The sequence below is a fragment of the Scleropages formosus genome, chromosome 17 (genome assembly GCF_900964775.1).
Source record: "Scleropages formosus chromosome 17, fSclFor1.1, whole genome shotgun sequence".
NCBI classification, from domain to species: Eukaryota; Metazoa; Chordata; class Actinopteri; order Osteoglossiformes; family Osteoglossidae; genus Scleropages; species Scleropages formosus.
This window is the reverse complement of record NC_041822.1, coordinates 20,581,214-20,603,084: the sequence shown is the minus strand read 5'-3', so window position 1 is coordinate 20,603,084 and position 21,871 is coordinate 20,581,214. Positions and strand designations below refer to the sequence as shown.

General features: G+C 41.5%; 1 protein-coding gene across 1 annotated transcript in view; it reads left to right on the top strand.

Annotated features, from left to right (window-relative positions):
* LOC108938122 (tenascin-like) overlaps positions 1 to 21,871 on the top strand; it is a 47,954-nt gene that overhangs the window by 17,324 nt on the left and 8,759 nt on the right. The window contains exons 4-12 of the mRNA XM_018758468.2: positions 1,397 to 1,660; positions 2,257 to 2,372; positions 4,080 to 4,233; positions 6,004 to 6,273; positions 7,103 to 7,288; positions 8,783 to 8,872; positions 9,579 to 9,842; positions 15,188 to 15,463; positions 20,534 to 20,806. Of these exons, the coding sequence (XP_018613984.2) occupies positions 1,397 to 1,660; positions 2,257 to 2,372; positions 4,080 to 4,233; positions 6,004 to 6,273; positions 7,103 to 7,288; positions 8,783 to 8,872; positions 9,579 to 9,842; positions 15,188 to 15,463; positions 20,534 to 20,806 (1,893 nt within the window). The remainder of the gene's footprint in view (positions 1 to 1,396; positions 1,661 to 2,256; positions 2,373 to 4,079; positions 4,234 to 6,003; positions 6,274 to 7,102; positions 7,289 to 8,782; positions 8,873 to 9,578; positions 9,843 to 15,187; positions 15,464 to 20,533; positions 20,807 to 21,871) is intronic.

The following is a 21,871-nucleotide window of genomic DNA, read 5'->3' as shown; positions in this document are numbered from 1 at the left end:
GTGAGAGAAAGGTTTTCCAAGCATTACCTGAGCATGGTAAAACCTGCTTCTCCAAAGCAGGGCCCAGGTGGTCAAAAGCCTATCCTGGAAGTATAGATGAGACAGAGAACACCTCAGACAGGATGTCAGTTCATCCCAGGGCACTAGCATGCATGCTCATTCACTCACATTGAAGAAAATTTGGAGTAAACTATTCACCTGAAACAGGTGTCTTTCCATTGTGCCGCGAAACCCATGAAAACATGGGGGAACATGCAAACTCCATGCAGACTGAACCCAATTTGATTCCACGCCTGAACCCACAGCCTAGGAGTAATGAGACATCAGTGATACCCAGAGGGCCATCATGCCACAACATGCGTAAAATGAAACTTCTAAAAGTTTATGTTCCAAACTAATCCAAACCAGTCATTTCCACCCCTCAAATTTCAACCCCCCTGGACAGTTTCAGATTTCACCCTTACTGATTGAGATGAACTGCTGAGATAACTTTCTTTCTGAGTTTGGATAAAATGTACCCATGAAAAGTGGTGTCATAAATGCTTATAACCAGCAGAATTCTTTTTCAGCCATTACTTCTTGAAAACTCGTTGAGTTCATTAATCCTGGGGGGAAAGACTGTGTTGGCAGAAATGATGGGTGAATTATAAAAAATGCTGCAGCATGTGCTACTGAACTGAACTTGTTCCTCAGCTCTGCGAATATCATTATAGCATCTGCCTCCTTTAGCTCTCAGTCCTAAAAGAAGGACTTTTACCAGTCAGGTGAAAAAGTCTAAAAGATAGGATTCAGCACATACATTGTAGCAAAGGCTCCCAGAAGACTCAGCTTCATCATAAATCAAGTACTTTCAAATCAGCAATCAGTATTATTAATACTTATTATGAATAGTTTTGTTTCTTCAGAAAACATTGCATATGATGTATAATGATGCTGAGTTGCAATTCAGAAAAGTTTTTTTTTTGTTTTTTTAATTTTTCCTTCAAATCCATAGCTTAAAATAGATTTTGAAATGGCCTCTAAAAAAAAGACACCTAAGTATATAATGTATTTTATCTTCGCTGTGGAGATCATAAGTCATTTGGAAGATCATTTACATTCATTCATTTAGCTGACACTTTTCTTCAAAGCAACTTACAGTGTTAGTCTACTTATAATTATGTACCCCTTTATAGATGGGTAACGTTACTGGAGTAATTTTACAGTAAGTACTTTGCTCAGGGGTAGTACAGCCGGAGATCAAGCCTCCGGCCTTTCTTTCTAAAGCCAACAGCTCTAACCACTATGCTACCAGCTGTCCCCTAGCTCATAACATAAAACACATTGTATCCATAAATTAATATGTCATAAATGTTACTTCCCATAGTCTAAGTGTCGTAATCGCTTGTGTGGATAGTTTCCCCACCAAAGGACCTGACCGTGACGGAGGTGACTCCAGAGACAGTGAACCTCACCTGGATTAATGAGATGGTGGTGACGGAGTACCTAATCACTTATGTGCCCACGGCCCCCGGTGGACTGGAACTAGACATGCATGTGCCAGGGGACCAGAAGTCTGCCACCATCAGAGAGCTGGAACCTGGAGTGGAATACCTGATCAGCGTGTACGCCGTGCTCAACAACCAGAGGAGCGTGCCCGTCAGTGCTCGCGTGGCCACACGTAGGTCTGGGCGCCACGGGCGATAGATAGATAGATAGATAGATAGATAGATAGATAGATAGATAGATAGATTCTGTGGCATCATGATTTTTGTTCAGAACTATGTTCATATGTACAATGATATAAATGTGAACCGTCATACAGCCCCAGTCAAGAGGATAAATTGGACAGAATAGTGAAAGTAAATTAACTCACAAGTGTCCTACATCCCTGGGAACTGCTGTAGAAGAACTGAGAAGACATGTCAACTGATTTCCCGCTGAATTTTGTCAACCAAATGCTTTGTGAGCCAAATCTAGTTTCCCACAAATGGACCCAAATTTTTGGATTGGTCCAGTATCATGCATTGTAATACTCCTTGCCAACAATGGGCTACAGCAAAACAACTTCATTAAGTAATATAGGAGCATCCAAATTTTTTAAGTAAGAGATCATTCACCAGCACTCTACACATTCGGAGATTTAATATTGCTAGAAATCCTGGAGAAACATTGGCTTTTAGTGTTGAGCTCTTTGTGGTTTTTCATTGTGAGTGCCCAGGGACATCCACTGAACAGAAAATCAAATGTAAACTGGTTTAATTATCATCCCGTTAGATCTCCCTGAGCCCGAAGGCTTGAAGTTCAAATCCGTGAGGGAGACTTCCGTGGAGGTGCAGTGGGACCCCCTGGACATCGTGTTTGATGGCTGGAATCTCGTTTTCAGAAACACGGTGAGTCTGTTAACCTCTCTAAGTGGCTCCTGCAGTCAAGCCATACATGTTGTACTTCATGGTGCAAGACAGTGTAAAATTTCACTCCTAGGCTTTGCCCATGGCAGTTGCAGCAGTGGTATACGTGTGGTATGAACTGCTCATATTATTAAGCATTATTTAGCTGATGCCTTTGTCAGTGACGACGTACTGTACAGCGTTAAGTTTGTATACTAAGCTACTTAGAGTGATTTACTCATTTATACTGCTGGGTACATTTTAATGTTTCAGTTCAGGATAAGTACATTAATGAAGGGTACTACAGCAGGAGGAGCAGTTTGAAGCAAGGTCCTTCAATCTTAGGGTGTAGCTTGTATACACAACACCACCACTGTCCGATCCTACCATCCTGCACTACACACACAACAAACATTAACTTCTGTTTATTAGAATTGCTTTGCTGAGGAGGTGGTTCAAACCTACTACAAAAACATTTTGGGAGAGTCACTGTAAGTTGTCACCAGATAAACCAACTCTTGCGAACATGGAACTGCGATCAGAAGCTACCGTAGGAAACCCTTCCCAGAAGATGTTTTCAGTTATCCCGAGTTATCCATTACGGAAGCCTTCGTTGTTTCCACACGGTGATCGCTGAAGGTGCTGCAAACATTAACAGAACACATCCAAAGTCAAAGGAATATGTTATGACACACTTGCACATAGGAGCATTTATTTGTTTAATAGTTCTTGGATTCGGCTTTTCACCACTCTCTCATGATTTGGCTTTGTGCAAAGCTTCGAAAAGGCTGAGCTAAAAAACAAATCAGTGCTATACTTTAATGTAAATGCAATAAATTGGATGGCTAAATGCAGCCATGGATAAGATATTCAATAAGCACTATTATTAATGAAGCGTTCACATCAAAGCAAGGCTTTCATTTGGCAAGAAGCCTTCAGGAAGCCTAAAGATTCTGAGCGGCACTAAATTTCCCCACAAATAATCATTCTGGCTTTCTGTTAGCCATCATTCAACTAGTTTCTGTTGACTTATTTTAGTTAATTTAGTTATTTGCTAAATCCATAAATAATAATTATATACTTATCCTTTCTGTCAAACATTCAACCAACACACAGATTAAGAAAGGTCTTCAATGATCCTCAATGGCTTTGGTATCTGTTTCTGTTTTATACTATATATTATACTCTATAATAGTGAATCTAGTGTGAAGTACAGTTAAATATTAGTTTTATATATATGCAGTACTATGTATACATACCATACTGTATATTATACACAGGAAGAGAGCAGTGGGGTCAGTGAATTGACATCCCCTCCCCATACAGATTCGCAACTTCCTTCTTTTCTAAGGTCATGATGTATCCTGTAATTCAAGCTGTCATCCCACTGTAGATCTTTGACAAACCAGTAAAATGCCAAGTGTCCTATGTGTTGACCCAAGTTCAGGCTCTGGGTTTGAATCTCCTTTGTGCCACCTTAACTGTCTGTGAGGGGTTGCCCGGAGAATTCAGCAGATCTTCCCTCCTCTTTTGTCACAGCTAGGTGTGCTACTTTACTCCAAGTGTGTTACGCTGCTGTATGAAGCTAATCGTGAAAACCAGAGGGTGACTCAAAGAGAATATGTTCACAATCCTTCCTTTCTCATTCTCATCATATTGCACAGTTAAAATATTTTTCCTCTGTCCCACTGAAACTGTTTTGACTTCCAGAAGGAGGAAGGTGGGGAGATTGAACACATGCTGGGCCGCCCAGAGACCAGCTTCGACCAGTCTGGACTGGGTCCAGGTCAGGAGTATGAGGTCAAGCTGCAGGTGGTGAAGAACAACACTCGAGGACCAGCTACCAGCAGGAACGTTGTCACTAGTAAGAGCGTTCTGTACCATGCTCACTCATGCTCCTTATTCGAAGCTGCCATTTGGACCACTTTGGACTTCTGTGTATCTTCTTTCTTCTCCTTTATGTAAAGAAAGTGTTCAATTAGACCATCAGTGCAAACAGAACATTAAGTTGTCACTGCTCCTAGAACAGTACTAGAAGGCTGCAATATATTCAAGTATGATGTATGTACAGTAGGTTCAGTTGATGAAATGAGCTCAACTGATGGTTTAAATCATTCAGTAAACTGTGGACCTGTTCATCAGGGATCCAGAATCATAGGTTGCCAATTTTAGCTCCAAAGTGAGTCAGTTCCCTCTCCAACTCAGAACTGCTGAATCCCACTCAATATTTAAGTAGGCTGTCAAAATGCATATCTTTTGGATCCATGTCACTCCTGAACTCCTCATGAATTTTGGTTGTAATCCCCATCATATTTTCCATAAGACTCAGTTTTATAGGCTGTTACTGATGTTATGTGCCTGGGCAAAAACAATGATATCAGATAAACTAGTTGTCCTTTGTTAGTGGCATGTCTGTCTGGATCCAGAGCCCAGGAGCTGTGAGGCACCAGCACTACCTGCTGTGTCACTTTTCCTCCCATGATGAAGTTTTCTAGAAAAGACAACAGGTATTTAGTGGGTCTTTCGGTTATGTAACTTGCGTATACTCTTTTAGAAATGGACGGTTCATCTTCAAAACGGAGGACATGAAGGCTGGTTAGGAAGGGTGTAGCAACACGGGGAAGTGGAAATCTGTCGACTCCACCGCCAGCGCGCAGTTAATCGCCCTGAGAAGCACTGTTAGCTCTCTCCCCAGGGAGAGCCACTGTAAAAAATAATTGATTCCAGACAGCCAAGGAAAACTGCTTGTCAAAAAGGTTTAACTCTCACTGCCTGCCTGCCACACTCTCCATGGGTTGGGTTCACTGGGTTTAGTACCGCAGAGGACCACAAAGTACCTCCGCATCCCATCATGGGAGTCCCAGCCAATCTCCTCTGCCTTTGGCTCTCTGCCAGCCAGGGGGTCCTCTGTTCCCCCCATTTGCGAGTGGCGCAATGCATTGCGAGCTCCCCATGTGTTAGTGTGTGAACAGCCCCCCCCCCCCCCCCCCCCCCCCCTTAGGGGGCAATTAGAGCACTGGGACATTAAACACTAAGCTCTAATGCAGGCTAGGGTGTTATCAGTTGCCTACAGAAGGTGACTTTCCCAGCTCTGTATGTGACACACAGACTCTGCCATCTGCAGTATCACACCGACTGGTACGCCATCGACAGCCAAGAGATCACCGATCATGTACGATTTCTATTAATAATGTTATTGATCACACACCTGTTTTCACTGACTAGTTCAAATATACTGTGAGATGTCAGGAGCAGCTCATGCTGTTGATATGATAACTGTACGCCTCTACATACACCCGCAGTGTTCGGCACACTTTAACTTTTTTACTGTTTTTTTGGTAAATCTGTAAATTTATATTGACCCCTGGAAAACTGCCGCCCACTGCTGCCGTTCAGTCCGTGCAGACTCTGGCACAGTGTGTGCAGACTTTCCAGAAATGTTTGAACAGTTATTGACCCCAAACCTAAGGAAGGTGATTTAATCAGTTCAACTAGGTAAATATTATCTTGAATTAGGTGCTAATGCGTGCAAGTAGATTAAAAATCTGCACACAGCGAAGCTCTTTTGAAGCGCGAAGTTCAAGACCACAGACTAATGCCATTTTTTTTTACTCCTTACTGCGGTCTTCCACAGAGATCGACGCGCCCAGCCAGGTGGAGGTGCGAGACGTGTCGGACTCCACAGCGCTGATAACCTGGTTCCACCCCGTGGCTCATGTAGATGGTGTCACCATCTCCTATGGGCCTCTGTCAGATCACTCGCACCGGAAGGCTGTCAACCTGCCCCCAATTGACACCCAGTACCATGTGGATGGCCTGGAGCCGGACACCGAGTACAAGGTCACTCTGACATCACGAAAGGACCAGACCCACAGCGAGCCGGTGCATGAGACCTTCCTCACAGGTAATAGAAGGAGGGACCCTTCAGCCATCCAATCCAATGTCATCCAGCAAATCCTCCTGTCCAACCAGGGGTCCTCTTAATAACATGATACCAATCATTCATTGGATAACAATATACATGAGTCATGGAATAGTTGTCAAGGTGATGTAGTGGCTTTAAAAAAAAATTATTTCACTTCAAAATCACTTATGCAGTGCCTAATAACTTGTTTGGAAAAATCTGCTGAATTAATTAGGTTTTCATTGATAAAGTCAGAAATTGAGGTTAAGAACTGAAAGTCTGTGGGGTGTCAGCTTTGGCTCCAATGCAGTGGAAAGAGTTCCCTCTATCCCTCAATGATGCTGAATTCCTTTCAGCTTTTAACAAGTATCTTAAGACACATCTCTTTCATAACCACTTCTTTGTTGATCTTCTAGCAGCTCCAAAAATTTGCATCACGCCATGTCTCTCCGTGATCATTAAAGTTCCTTTCAGGCTCAATCCTATAGGAGACTACGACGAAAACGGCGGTGCACTGCCAATCTTGTGACTGCCTCTAAAACTCTTCATCCTTTCTGAAGGGCATTTTGGAGCAAATAAATAAAAGTTAATTTAAATTCAATATGTATATTTTAAAAATTTATATCCATTAAATGAGTGGCTGGTTCTTATTTATGGCATTTTGAAAGATGTGCTTCCAAGTCCAAAGTTATTCTTACACTCATAATTCAGACTGTATATGCAGTTCTTTCCCCGATAATAAATTGTACCCTTAGAGTCAAGTGAGTGATATGGAACCACGTGTACCATCTGCTCCAAACAAACACAGTTCTGTCCCCGCTACTTACAGACCTGGATGCCCCCCAGGACCTGCAGACGACAAACAGGACAGATGCCAGCATCACACTGGAGTGGAGGAACAGCCGAGCTGGTGTAGAGAGCTACCGCATAAAGTACGGCCCCATCTCGGGTGGGACCCATGGCGAGCTCCTGTTCCCCAGCTCATCTGAGGGATTCACGGAAGCTACAATTACAGGTGAGGTCTATTACAGGTGAGGTGAGGTCCACATGCAGCTCACAGAGCCCACCACAGAACACAGCCAGTACACGTAGCTATGTATGTAGAGCAGGTGGTTGGGATTAAAGAATCAGAAGGCTACTAGTTCAAAATCCCTATAGGATAACTCCTGTTACTCTGGACAAATTGTTTTAATAACGACCCAGCTGTATGTAAATCAAAATCTAAGTCAATGTAGACAAAAGCATCTGCAAAGAGAAAGAACAATTATCCATGAATACAAGTACACATACATAATAATTTAATGTTGACTTAAGAAATTGTTCAAAGATTTCAGTTACTGTATTGTGTTGTACTGTTTCACTTGAAAGTATTTTTTTCCTTTTAAAGAGATTTTTCAGCTCATTCAACCATTCAATGACTATGCTGGCTTTGTTAAACAAATACAAAATTATTTTGTCTAAAAGCCTCTTTTGCCTAATATTTGTCCAAGTGGTCGCAGCGCTGTTTCCAAATTATTGCCATTAAACTAAATGCGGTTATTTTTGAAAAGGGTGGCTTTGTTTCTGCACCGTGAAACGCTTTCGCTCAACCACAAAGGCTCCACTTCATGTGAAAGGAGATGAAGGACCTTTGTACGGAGCCTTTAAAAGGAACGTACCTCCTCTCAGCATAAAAAGCCAAACCGGACTGGTTTTAAAGGTGGGGAGCCCTTTTCCCGCTCTTCTGGTCAGGTTTCCAGAATAGACCACGTACAGTTGTGTGCGGGGATTGCAAAGCAAGATGAAACAGAAAACCCACATACATCCTTTGTCTCTAATACTCCTTTATCACCAGAAACCATGTCCCTTGCAAAGATGTCTGGTTTTTACATCCGGTTTGTGTTGTGAACTGAAAAATTCTCAGCACTGGCCCTTTTTCCCCCTCCCACAGTTATCATCCATAATAGGTGTCACACGTGTGATTTTATTGATAATGATTCTTCTCCTGCACTCAGTGTAATTTCACGCTGGGAGGCTTCTGTGCAGGATGCTTGGTTAATAAAGGTACTAAACTATGCAAGTGAGGTGGGGGGATGGGCACGGGGGGGGAGCTCAAAGTCTCCTGAGTGACTGCAAATATTGTGGTGGGCTCCCGCTGCGCTCGTTTCTATACCAACACCATCCCCCCATGTGCCGTCAACATTTTCCAGTCCAGGCTCATGCACATCTGAAAGGAAAAAGGTAGTAAAAGCAAGCTTTAAATGTGGAGTGAGTATTTAAGATATACTTTTATTAAAAACCCACAACTCGGGGGGGTATTTATTATGGTTTTGACAAAAAAAGTAATTATGGAAGTAAAAAAAAACATTAAGTCCTGTTTTTTTTTTTTTTTTTTTCTCAAAAACTGAATGCATACCACTTAAAAACAACTGAGTCTGAAAGAATTTGGTTTCAGAGGGTCAGCCACATATCAGAAAGCTCACGCCTGCCAAACTAAATTGAGTATTACCCGTATTCTCCTGTGGTTCAGGTCTGAGGCCGGGCACAGAGTACGGGATGGGGGTTACGGCCATGAAGGAAGAGCGTGAGAGCTCCCCTGCCACAACCAACGCAGCCACCCGTGAGAACCGATACGCTAGAACATTCTTCTCTGTGCCTACACTTCACCTCCTGGAAGAAACCTCCTCCCTATACCCCTACTGCGTCATTTTATACAATTCCAATCAAAAGTCCGAGTACACCTCCTGGAAACTAGTATTTTTCACAAGCCATTTAGTTCAAGAGAAAGGAGTTGGCATCTTCCAAACTCTACATCTCTTCAGAGATGGTGAACACTTGTAGGTTGCTTTGCTTTCACTCTTCTGTCCAGCTCCTCGGACAGAAGTATTGCCCAAGTTGCATACATGTACTCAAACTTATGACTGGTACTATGAACCCTTCAGCCTTCATTCCAAAAGTCAGAATGTCCGTTTAACTTCGTTTGCTATTTCCGAGACTGCTCTTCCTTCACCAATAGCCTGGAAAACCTGGAGAATTGTCGTTCTCCAAGAATTCTTGGTTTCTTGGTAAAGATGTCACTTAATACTGATTTACAGCAGAGTTTGCAAGCATAGATTTGTTACACCTGTGTTACATCTGTGTTTCATGAGACTTACCTTCAGGAAGCCTCTTGAGTAAGGACACACACCTGTAAGTTTCCAGTTTCAGGACATCCCAAAACCAGAGACACAATGTGAATTGTTCCAGTTAAATGTCGTGTAAAATCAGCATGAGTAATGAACCCAAATGGATACGGTGTACTAACAACCTTGCCTACCTTTCCTCAGTGCTGGATGCCCCCAAGGACCTGGAGGTGAGGGGTGCAACTGAGACAACTCTTGTCCTCGGCTGGAGGAAACCCGTAGCCAAAATCAGCATCTACCGGATGACTTACACTTCCGCTGACGGCAGGAAGGTAGACATAGAGATCCCCGGTGATGTCACCACGGTGACCCTGAAAAACCTGGTCCCCGGTATGCTGTACACCATCTCCATGAGATCAGAGAGAGGCCAACAGAGGAGCATGTCTGTCGAACTTCTGGCCGCCACAGGTGAGAGCAGATGCCAGGGTCCATTGCCCAAAGTCTCTCCACAGTGTGTTCTCTTGTTATCTGCTAACTGTGCCAATACCTTTCAGCAAATCTCTTTTAGCCTGGGTAAAATCCATGCACGCTTCGGAAAGTACCTGGTACTGGAGCAGCTAATCATGGAACTTTGCCTTGATGCTGTATTATGGTAAAGCCTCCGGTGTGGAAAGAAACATTTTAAACATGATAGACTGTGTTTTAATTGGATAGTTTGATAAGACCCACCAATTAAATTTACCACATTGGCACTAAGGCTAGACTTAAATAATAAAGGCTGCTTGTTCCTTTGCCTTTTCTTTGTGCCTCCCTATTTACCCCTAAAATTTTGATTTCAACCTGGGGGCATTATGTTACGGAAGGCGGCTGTAGATGTGTGAGGCGCAGGCAGATATCCAACTAAAACACACGTCTAAGAAATGGATCGAGAGTTACGGAGCAGGAGACCCCTAAAATGCATGGCCGTTGCCTAATTGACAGGATGTGGGGGACAAGCTGGTAGGGTTTCAGAATAAAAGAGCTTTATTGAATTTCAATCCCAGTGTAGCTGTAGGTGCTGAACGGAGAAGATCTGTTCCCCACGCGAAGCCCATTCATGTGATAATGACCACATCCCTCTGTTTATGTGTGATTCTACCAGGATGAACCCGGGGGCTTTTCGGATAAAGAGACCCCCTGTAGGCTTCCCTGAAGGGAAAACATTGTCTCCATCACCATCTCTCCGATAATCCACCCAGTTCGACACACCCCTCGTGTGCATCATTGTCCAGGCCATTGGATGGGCAGAGCCAGACGTCACATGAGTCTGCAGGCAGACAAACTTGTACAGGCAGGACTGGAAACATGGGGGAGAACATGTCTCAGACCTTTCTTCTTCAACCCTTGGGTTGTTTGGTCACATTCACAACTTTTACCTATCATAAATATGGCTTCTTTCATTTGATTGCCATAAGGCTTCATGACATCCTCCATATGCGGCATCTGAAAGAACATTACAGTTATATTCTATTGTCATACAATTACACAATTATAATGGGCCACCCAGTTTTGCATGAGAACACCAAAGGTAGAAAACTCAACTCAGGGCTTGAAATGTGAGAAGCGACAGCATTGAGAAGTGCATGAATTCCCAAAATAGCACAAAATGTTTCATTGTCATTCCAAAAATCTTACAGTAACATTGAGATTATACAACATGAAGCCACAGTGTTACTGCAGTGTTGCCAGTACTACATGTTAATATCCCCAAAGATTTTGCCACATTTTTAAAAAAAATTCTTAAAACTTTTTTTCTGGCATTAAAGAACAGTGACAATGTAATTTGTCTAGTTGGGTTTGACTTCAGTGCTCTGAGAGAATATGACAGTCTGGTGTTGCAAGCTTCACTACAACTAGAATATTCCCCTGAATGATCAGAAAACAAATTTTTCAATGAAACATTAAAAAAGAGTTAATATATAAATCCTTGTAAATAGCGATCAGTATTCGAAAGTGTTTATGAATTTAACATTTACCGTTTAGCTAATGCTGTTCCCCAAAGCAATTTACAACTAATAAGTTAACTACAACTATTTACCCATTTATACAGCTGGGTAATTTTTACCTAGGCAGTTTAGTTTAAGTACCGTGCTCAAGGGTACTGCAGTTCTAACCACTACACTATCATCTGAAAATTGGCACATCTGTCGAAGAATGATGTGTATGTCAAAAAATTACATGAAACACATTATCAGATTGTGTGTGACAAACGTTAGCAATTCACACATCCTGACAAAACTCAGATAAACGTAATAACAAAAGGCTTGGTTGGAGCAGCAGTTGTTTACTTCCCAGAGTCAATAAAACAGGAATTATTTTATCAGGGATTACCATACCATTGGCTAATCTGTAAATTCAACACCTGAAATAACTGCAAAGCCCTTAAACAAATTGCAGACTGACATGCTAAAGCTCTGTAAATAAGGCAGCTTTAAATGAAGATAAAGCATTATTGGAATAAATTGGAAAAAATCACCTAAACCACTCGTATATCTGTACTGAAAGGAAACAAATTAAAACATGTAAACAAACGAACGATTTACACATTGCTTCTCACATCTCTATGTTAATAACTGTCTTACAATCTAAGGAATGTCATTTACTCAATGTTCCTGTTTTCAGGGACCAAAATATCTATTATATGAGATATAAATTGTGTATTGTGGGGGCAAAGTGTATGTGTGTGTGTGTGCATGCTCACACAAAGGAGCATAGGGGCTCTTTAAAGTGAACCTTACACCTTGATCTGGACTCTCAATCTTCTACGTCATCGTGCCTCTGGCCAAGAACTGATTTTTTTAGTTATCAGATTTTCATTAGTATTTAATATACTACTTCCTTTGGTTAATAGCAAAAATGAAGATGCTGCATGACAGGTTTGGCCTTTCATAGTTACATGGATATGAAATCACATCCTAAGTAGCAGCCATGTAATGTAACTTGTATATATCAGTGGTAACTTTCATTGCATACAGCCTACAGCAAGACTTGGGCCTGAAATTGCTTGGACCAGTTTTGCAAAGCTCAAAAACGGGAAGAGACTCGGCATTTAACAAGGGCATAAGGAAATGGAGCAATTAACAAATTTTCAGAAACCAAAGATTTGCCCATGTAATGTATGGACCAATATCAACCAAAGATTTGTCCATGTAATGTATGGACCAATATCAACCAAAGATTTGTTCATGTAACGTATGGACCAATATCAACCAAAGATTTGCTTGACACTTCTTGGAAACAAGATTTTTTTTCCCCACAATATGTCCAGGTCATTCATTTTGAGTTGTTCTTCACTCTCCTTCTTCAGCAGATAATTCTTGCCCACTTTGAGCTGTCTTTTGAGGTATGGTTGAGATCACCATTGACTTGGTAAAGATCCCCAACTCTCGGAACAGCAAGGCAACCCCACACCATTACACTGTCCCCTCCATGGTTGACAGTGGGAACCACGCAGGCACAACTCACCTCTGTATCTTGCAAATGCCTGGCAGTTAGGTCAGATATTTTAAAATGTAAATGTAACATGTATATCCATGAGACTAACTTCCACTCCTCAGACATCCAGAATCCTTTTTTTTCTGGTTTCCAGGAGGTGAATTCAAACTTTTGACTCATATTAAGTCTTTACCACTTCATCATTGCTCATTGTTTAGAACAGCAGAAATACTAGATTTCTATTTTCTTCTCTTATATTTGGTTTCTGGTCACAGCTCTCAGGGACCAGCAGAACTGCTAATAACTAACTAGTGCCCTGACATCTGAAGGGTACTTTTAATTTTGTACCTTTCCTCTTACATACATATCCTATTACAATAATTCAGTTAAGGGAAATTAGCCCAACAAAACAGTGCCCTGTGTGAAAAAAATAATATGCTGCCTGCATTGCCATCTTCCCTCTTCTGAGCTTTTATGAGTGATGATAAGCTCTGTCAGGCTGGTTGCAGCAAAGGTCACTTAATTCATCCGCTCTTCTTACTCTTTTCGCCCCTAATTCCATCCCACTTTCCTGCTCAAACGAGCTTTGGAAGAGGATAATGGTGAGCCACTCGGCTGCACCTGGTGGCCACGTGCCGCCTGTCTGCCTGCCACCGCATGGCTTCCGGCCCGCTTTTTTGATGTGAGCCGCGTACTTCTGCTCCTGCAGACTACGTGGCACCTCCAAAAAAAATGGGGACATTAATGGCTTGTTCAGAGCCATTAATACAGAGGCTGCTGCATGATGACTAAGGTGCATGTGGATGTTAATGGGCCCTGAAATGAAAGCCAGAGGAAGTGAAGCTGCTGCTGAGTGGGGTGGGATGGTGGTGTCTGGGGGGGAGGGGGGGGGTCAGTTCCTTTTGCTTTAAACTTCACATACTTTTCTCAGCATTTGCAAACAAAGTGATTGACTCTACTGTGTAGCAAAGTAACCTCATTTGGTCATTATGGCTGTTTCTTACATGAAGGTCCAGGTATGGAAATCTCTGAAATTGTCAATAAACTAAACATCCGGGGATTTTTTTCCCATCATTCTCATCTTTAATCAGATTGGTCAGATATACAGCATGAGGGCTTTGTCCAAACAAGCTCACAAAAAAGCCTTAGGTGAGCAATAGGTGATCCAATATATATTTACATTTATCTAACGTGTTCCTCCAAAGCAACTTACAAAATTAATCTACCTACAATTATTTACCCACTGGTACCGCAGAGCAGTTTTCACCCAAGCAGTTTAGGATTAGTACCTTGTTCAAAGGCATTACGGCTGGACGTAAGACCTGAAGCTGCAACCTTTGGGTCCAAAGGCAGTAGCTGTAACCACTACACTATAAACCTCATATTCTATATACCAGGACCATATATATGTATGTATGTATTGTATATATATGTTATTTATATAACGGCACAATTTAACTTCATACAGAAATCCTGTTATTTAAATGCAAACAGGGTTAATATCATTAATTCTACAGTAACCAACGCGTTACTATGAACACACTGAGGTTCGGAAAGAAAATTTCTTCTTTTTTTTTCCAGTAATTTTCTGTTCTGTTCTGTTCCCCTCTATGCCCTCATGTTATGCCAGTTGGGACTTTTCAGGTTGTAGCATTGACCTTTAAAGAATAATGACCACCAAGGCTCGATAGAAAGGACTAGACTGAATCAATGCATCTACTACAGAATCAATATCAAGCGCCAAAGACCCTCTAATAGAGATATTTACAAGGGTATTGCAGTGCACACATTATGCTTTTAAGGAAAACAAAGAGAGTCATGCATGAAGACAAAACGGTGAATAAATGTGTGTACAGTGCAGAGGAAATTTACAAAAATAACATAACTTTTTATATTTTCTTTCCTGTTATGATAAAGTAATATGTCTTATTTTCATTTTCGCATCATGTCTTCGCATCTTCAAATATTTGCACTCCCTGAAAATTGCCAAAACCTGCCATGCAGCATCAAAGCTGAGCATTATCTGTTTTCCACATGTGTTATTCTTGAACTACCTTTTGGCCATATTTTTTTTCCTTTTACTGAGAAATAAAAAGTGGTTTTGACTATCACCACTGCTGTTTGTGTTCAGGAAGATAGATTTAATCCCTTGGAATTGTATGGGGTGTATGTGTATTTATCTGAAATCCAGTACGTTTTGTACAAAACTAAGACTTTCAAAGCTCAGATCCCTGTGTGTGTGTGTGTGTGTGTGTGTGTGTGTGTGTGTGTGTGTGTTGGACATCCCTGTTTACATTGACCTCATTTCGATATAATTTTGATTTTTGCTTGTCACCCAGAGGAAGAGAAACCCCAAGTAGGGGGTCTCACCATCTCAGAAGTGTCGTGGGATAGCTTCAATGTGTCCTGGCTGTCAGAGCATGGGTCATTCGAAGGCTTTCTGGTCGAAGTGACCGATTCGGAGGGTGGGGACGAGGGGCAGAACCACACCCTACCTGCGGAAGCCCAGAGTGTGGGCATCACCCAGCTGTCCCCCAGCACCCTGTACACAGTCAGCCTCTATGGGGTGTATCGGGGCTCCCTCTCAGAGCCCGTCCTCACAAAGGCCCTCACAGGTATTCCGATGGCGCCCCCTGGTCATCTTCCTCCTTCCTCACGCTTTTCTCCTGCCTCAAGTTTACCATCCTCCAGTTTGCCAACCTCTTTTTAGAATATTTACATCATCGAGTCCTAAGACTGTGGCACATCCTTCCCGTCATCCTGCACCTCTGTTTGTCCTACACGTGATGAGTTTCGACATTATATTAACTGAGTCAACCAGTGTGCAGTGCAAGTCAAAAGTTTGAGTACACAAATACTGAAAACATTTTTTCATAACTGACAGTGTTATTACATTCATTTCATTCGTTTCAGTGGTCCTTCAATTTTATTCTTTGTCAAATAGATCTTACACAATTTTGAGGTACTGTATGTTTTGGGTTGATATCTTGGTGTTGAATGAAGGACTGCCCAACTAGCTGTAACCCTAATGTAAAACTATGGCCCTGAGGTGTCCCATGGCTCTGGTTGAGATCACCTTGGACCTGCTAAAGCTCACCAACTGATCTACAAAGCAACCCGAGACCATGACATTGTCTTGCCCGTGGGAAGCACACTGACCCAACTCATGCATCCAGTTCCTTTGTCTTTATAGCAGAGGTTGGCGTGGTTTGAAGCAGGTGTACTCAAAAGCTTGACTGGTACTGTGCACCTCATGGTGACTCATCTCTTTTGTGCAGCAGTGATTGCAAAATAATCAACATCTTCAACAGCCATTGATTCCATGTGGTCTTTTCAGTTTAGCTGCCTTCTTTTGCTTTTCCATAAATGTCCATCCAAATGAGCTAACTTGAACACTTTCCATTCGTCACAGTGCATTCATGTCTGTACATAAGTTGACACCTCGGTTTATGACACAAAGAGCCCATCTACTTATTGACTTATTAACAGAATAAGGCCTCTTCATTTTGAAACTCGGTTCACAAATTAAAGTCTAATGTTGAAATACATTATACAATTGATACAATCTTATCAATTTTTAAATATATTCTGTTTTGCCCTAAGTGCATTCAGCCATGTGAGGGCATGAAGGAGGGGACAGTAAAACATCAAATTCTATGGAAGTGTTACTGATGAGTAAATAGCAACATAGCTGCAGTAAAAATGCAGTCCTTTTGTTCATTTATAAACTTCCTGCACTTACAGTCCCGCATTTCTTTACGTCCCCCCAAGAGCCTTGGATCTTGATCATCTTTGCAGTCAAGTACCTTTTTTTCCATTGTTTCCACCTTAAGTTGTTTAAAGTATGTTAGAAAAGCTCAAATAGCAAAACTGCCATAGCTTTTAATAAAAATACGTAATGTATAGCACCAGTCAAAAGTTTGAGTACATATAGACAACCTGTGAAATACTGGTATGGGACAGAAGAGTAAAAACAACTCAACCCACAAATGTTTTTGGGAATTGCAGCTGAAGAGCGGTGAAGACATGTTGTCTTGATTCCGAATCCTATTAACTGAATCCCTGATGAATATAAACTAGTTTCCTGCAAGTGGACTCAGACTTTTGACTGGCACTGGATAAACAGTGTAAAACAATCTCTACTGTTACAAGAATAGTGACAACAGTCCAGTTTCCATTTTGTCCAAGTGCCGAGTCTCTGTTTCTAGAAGACAGAAAACAACCACAGTGTAATATTATGACACTATTATGGTATCTGGCATTCCAAAACATTTGCAAATTAAGTAATTCCCATAAGCTGTGCATCCTGCATTCCATGCCAGAATCATCACACTTGCTGCACAGCATCTTCAGTGTCTCCCTTAAAGCTGAAGACAACCCACGTTCTGTTCACTGTTGCTTCATATAGGTTTCCCAATGACCAACGCATCCATGGGTGCATTTTTCATATGCCTGGTTACATATGATGGCTAGATTTATAGAAGAGTGGCAGCTTGTCACAGTGACATCTCAAATGATGCAAGGGCTGCTTCTATCTGCATATTTTGAAGCTACTTGGGAGGGCTCTGCTCAGTATGCACTCCCAGTGCCAGACCCCAGACATCCCTCATTCTCATGCTCGCCTTTACCCATTTTCAGGGGGCCGGACAGCCCAGAGACCACCGACACCCCTACTGAATGTGGTGGGCACTCAACCCTGCATGCTAATGTGCAAAAGGCAGAAATCGCTGAATGGTGACATTTGCTTAATCCTAATCCATAAAAAAACTAGTCACTTCCTCCAGTTGTTGATAGCATTCTGGGACATGTGCCGAGCTGATCGGACTGTAAAAGGGGCACCCCTGGAAAACGATCCTTTGTGTGTATACAGAGCATGCTGAAAATAATGGAAAGTCAGAGCTGGCAAACACCATCAACCATACACAAAACTTAAGATCTTCAGTTCTTGGTTTTGGGCTGATTCAACGTCCTAGTCAACAGTTTTTACAACATGGGGAATATTGTATGGGATGAACAGAACCAAAGAGTGAAAGCAAAGCAACTCATAGATGTGCTACACTTCTGGGAACTGCTGCGGAAGAGCTGAGAAGGCGTGTCAGGCCAGTTCTCAAAGTATATTTGTTTAGTCTTCTGAAACAGTTTTGCCGGCATTTTTTTTAACAGATAATGTTGTCCAAGTTCATGGAACAGAGAGAAGATCAGAAGAAGAGTGGGTTCGAAAAAAATGCGTTTTGAAACCCTTCTTGAATGCTGAGAACAATTTAGCAGTTCTGGGTGAGAGAGTGTTCATTCCATCACCTGGGAGCCAGAACCGAGAACCTTTCGGCTTTTGATTATGAAATCTTTTGAGTGTGGGACCACCGAGTGGCCAGAGGTAGAAGGCTGTAGCAGTTTGGCTGAAGCATGGCATGCTATCAGGTCCTGTAGGTGATGGGGAGCAGATCTATTGATGCTCTTATAGGCAGAAACCAGAGCGTTGAACTTGGGATGAGTAGCTTTAGGAAGCCAATGGAGAGAGATGGGGAGAGGAGATACATGGGAATGCTCTGGCAGGTCAAACACAGCTTCCGCTGAGATATTCTGGATCAGAAAGAAAGGCTTGCTGGCAGAGGCCCAAAGAACAGACAGGGGAAAGTTGCATTAGTCCAGGTGGTATTTCACTGTGACCTGGACCTGAAGCTGCGTAAAGTGTGTTATGAGGTAAGGGAACATCCTGCAGATGTTATGCAGGACATCTCTTCAGGATCAGGTTATGACTTTGATGAGTATTTTTCCACCTCTTTATCACAAGAAGGTGGGTATAAAATAGAAACGAGCTTCATGTGTAGCTGAGAGCTGAGCCTCCTTTGAGCCAGTTTGCCCATGACTACATTTCACTGAGTTATAACGGGGTTAGTAGAGCACAGTTCCCCCTGGGGTTTCTTCATCTTTTACAAACAAGTCGGCCATTTTGCCCCATGATTAATGTATCTACTCTTTTTGAATTATGCAATTTTAATATCCACCCTTAGAGTATAAGTCATTGACCCTCCTCTGAAACTACTTGACTAGCCAGCAGTAGATCTTCATATTTTTTCCAGGAAGTGTTCTTGGCATAGTTATTAGAATGCATAGAAGAACTCATGCCATATACTCTTGAGGTCCTCCTCCAGCATCTGCAGGTGTTTAATGTTAGTTATGATCAGCAGTAGCTCGTGACCTGTCCAGAAAATACATACATATCTGGGCATAGCATAACTCAGTGGGTCCTGAAAACAAGCACCTGTGTTCATCACCTATCCATAAAGTGAAATGTTCATCAAATTATTTTTAAAGGATTTTCTCTCACTTTTATTCTTGGTACCATGGCACTGAATATTAAAGATGTGACAAATAGGAAGCATGACCACGCAGTACATTTATTAAGTGAAAGATTGAGTGGCACTAAGCTGGAAGTGGCAGACTTCCTTCTCAAGTGTTCCAGGCGTCAAGCTTTTAAGGTAAAACCTCAGCACAGGTGATTTTATGTGCTATACTGTTATATCAGAATATTAGTTTTTAAATACAGGCCACTGGCTTTCATTCTGAGATGTCTAAATATTTAAATGGAAATACTTCCCTCTTTACACTTGAGCCATTTTTTAAATATTACCATTTTACAAAGCAAAAATAATAGAGAGGAAAGATGCTTTTGAAAAAGTTTGTACAGCATTTGATGGTCTTTTTTGAGAATTACCACTGATTTTTTTTTTTTTTTTTTCCCGGAATAAAATTTGGGGAGAAACATTGTTCTTCTTATATTAAAATATTCAACAGCCATTATAAACAAAGAGGCTGGTCTCAAAGAATTAAATATATTGTTCTAATTAGTGATGTATCCCTCGTGGGATAGCGAGGACATGTCCTGATCCACATGTTCCATCACTGTGCTACCAATGCTAAGAACATTCTTTTACATTTTGCAATCACTGTTTGTATTTACAGTGTCATTCCTCCCCCACGTTACCCCTTCCAAAGAAATTATTATTTTTTTTGCATAGTTTATTTTGGGATGCTTGCATGCTTTCAGTAAAATAGAACAAATATTTTCAACATAAAACCCTAGATTCTAAGAGTCTAGGGCTTCACAGACTGGGGCAGGTGGGAGGGAAGGATGAAATAGCCACAGAAATAGGTAATAATGCTGAAAAAGGAGTATTTATGGAGGTGAAAGGAAATAAAAGAGGTGTATACCTGACATAACGTGTATAGTAAAACAATGCTTCAATGCAGCCTAACAATTGATTTCCCTTTTCTGTCCATTTGCTTTTGCTGCATTTTCTTCTCCTCGTTTCTCTGGGTTATTAAACATGGTTGTTTTCTTGAGACACCATTAAAACTACTAATGCCAATAGTACCATAAATTCTACTGTAGTGCTGTTCTAAATTAAGGTTTTACTTAAAATTTCAAAAGTCTTTCATTTAAGAAAATGTTGAAAGTTGGAATGATGACAGCTTTTAAATTCTGCACGATTTCACATGTCAAATTTACGCCCCTTTGTTTTCCAACTGTATATTTAATACTCTCTAACCAATTTCAAGCATTATGCAGAAATGTAATAAAAACTGCCACCTTTGGCATAACCTTGACAACTGTTTGCCAGAAAAAATGCAACCTGAGGAGTGAAAAAGCTAAGACAAACAGCATATATTCCCTTGTCACCCAGAAGCCGAACCAGAAGTGGATAACCTTTTCATTTCGGACGTCACCCCAGAAAGCTTCCGCCTCTCCTGGACCGCAGATGAGAATGTCTTCGATAGATTTGTCATTAAAATTAGGGATTCCGAAAGACCCATGGACATGCAGGAGTTTGAAGCATCTGGCCAAGAAAGAACCTTGGTCCTAACGGGTCTCGCCGAAGGCATCAAGTACGAAATTGAACTCTTCGGGGTGATTCTGGGACGCCGCTCCCGGTCCGTAGCTGGTGTAGCTCGAACAGGTATTCTCTCCCACCAGCACTGGTGCTCATCGCTGGTGACTGCAAAAGATGTCTTAATAACTCCTACATCTGCCTTTTCTCATTAACTATGCTTTTCTTCTCCTGTCTTTAAACCAGTGTGGTGTGGAGATGAGCTTCATTAGCTATCTGTCTTATTAATACAAATTTTTCTTTCATGTCTACCCTTTCAGTTTTGTTTTGTGTCTTGTCTACTAACTGTGTTATGATGTAAAAAATATGTACTGTTTTTAATTAATTCACAACAGGTTACCCATTCTGGGAAAAGGTTGAAAGGAACACTTAAACCTGCTTTTGTCCAAATGCTTCGCTCAAGACCACCACAAAAGAGGACCTTATGGAACCTGAATCAGTATACTACACTACAAGTCCACTACACTAACTGCTGCCCTTATGTTGGTTAAAGGAAAATTTCCTCAGTTAGAAAGATGATATTTTTGCTTGTTGAAATATTTCATAAGACTGATACATTGATAAAGGCGAGGTAGGGCAGCTTTCGCAGTGTCATTTCCGAATTTTTGTCTCTGACCATCTGTCCTTGCATTTTCTGCTCGGCTTGGATGGCAGATTCGGTGACAGATCGCTCATCACCTTCTCTGAGCTGTGTGATTTCTGTCATCAGCTGCTGAGTCAGGGCCCAAAGTGGAAAGTGTAGTTGAGCCATGTTTTCAACATGACCCAGAGTACTACTCTTGAAGTTCTGCACTCATTCTGCTGAGGATGACTTTATTTGGTTGCCTTTGTTTTAAAAAGAGCAAAGGAACCCTTTCCTTCGGAGGATAAATATTTTCTGGCAACTTTCCTAGAACTCATCCTTGGATGTGGTTGCCTTCATCTTGGGATTTACCAGTCGCTTGGTTATTAACCTAAAGCCTGTCATGATAATGTGTTTGAGCTTCTTTGTCTGCCATACAAGATATTATTTGACTATTTTAGTCCTATTGCATTCTTACACTGTGTTTTTCTTGCTTATTCTTCAACAAAATATAACTTCTGCATCAGTAATCAAACATTCAGTGGATTATGGAACTTGCTTTCTCCTGGATG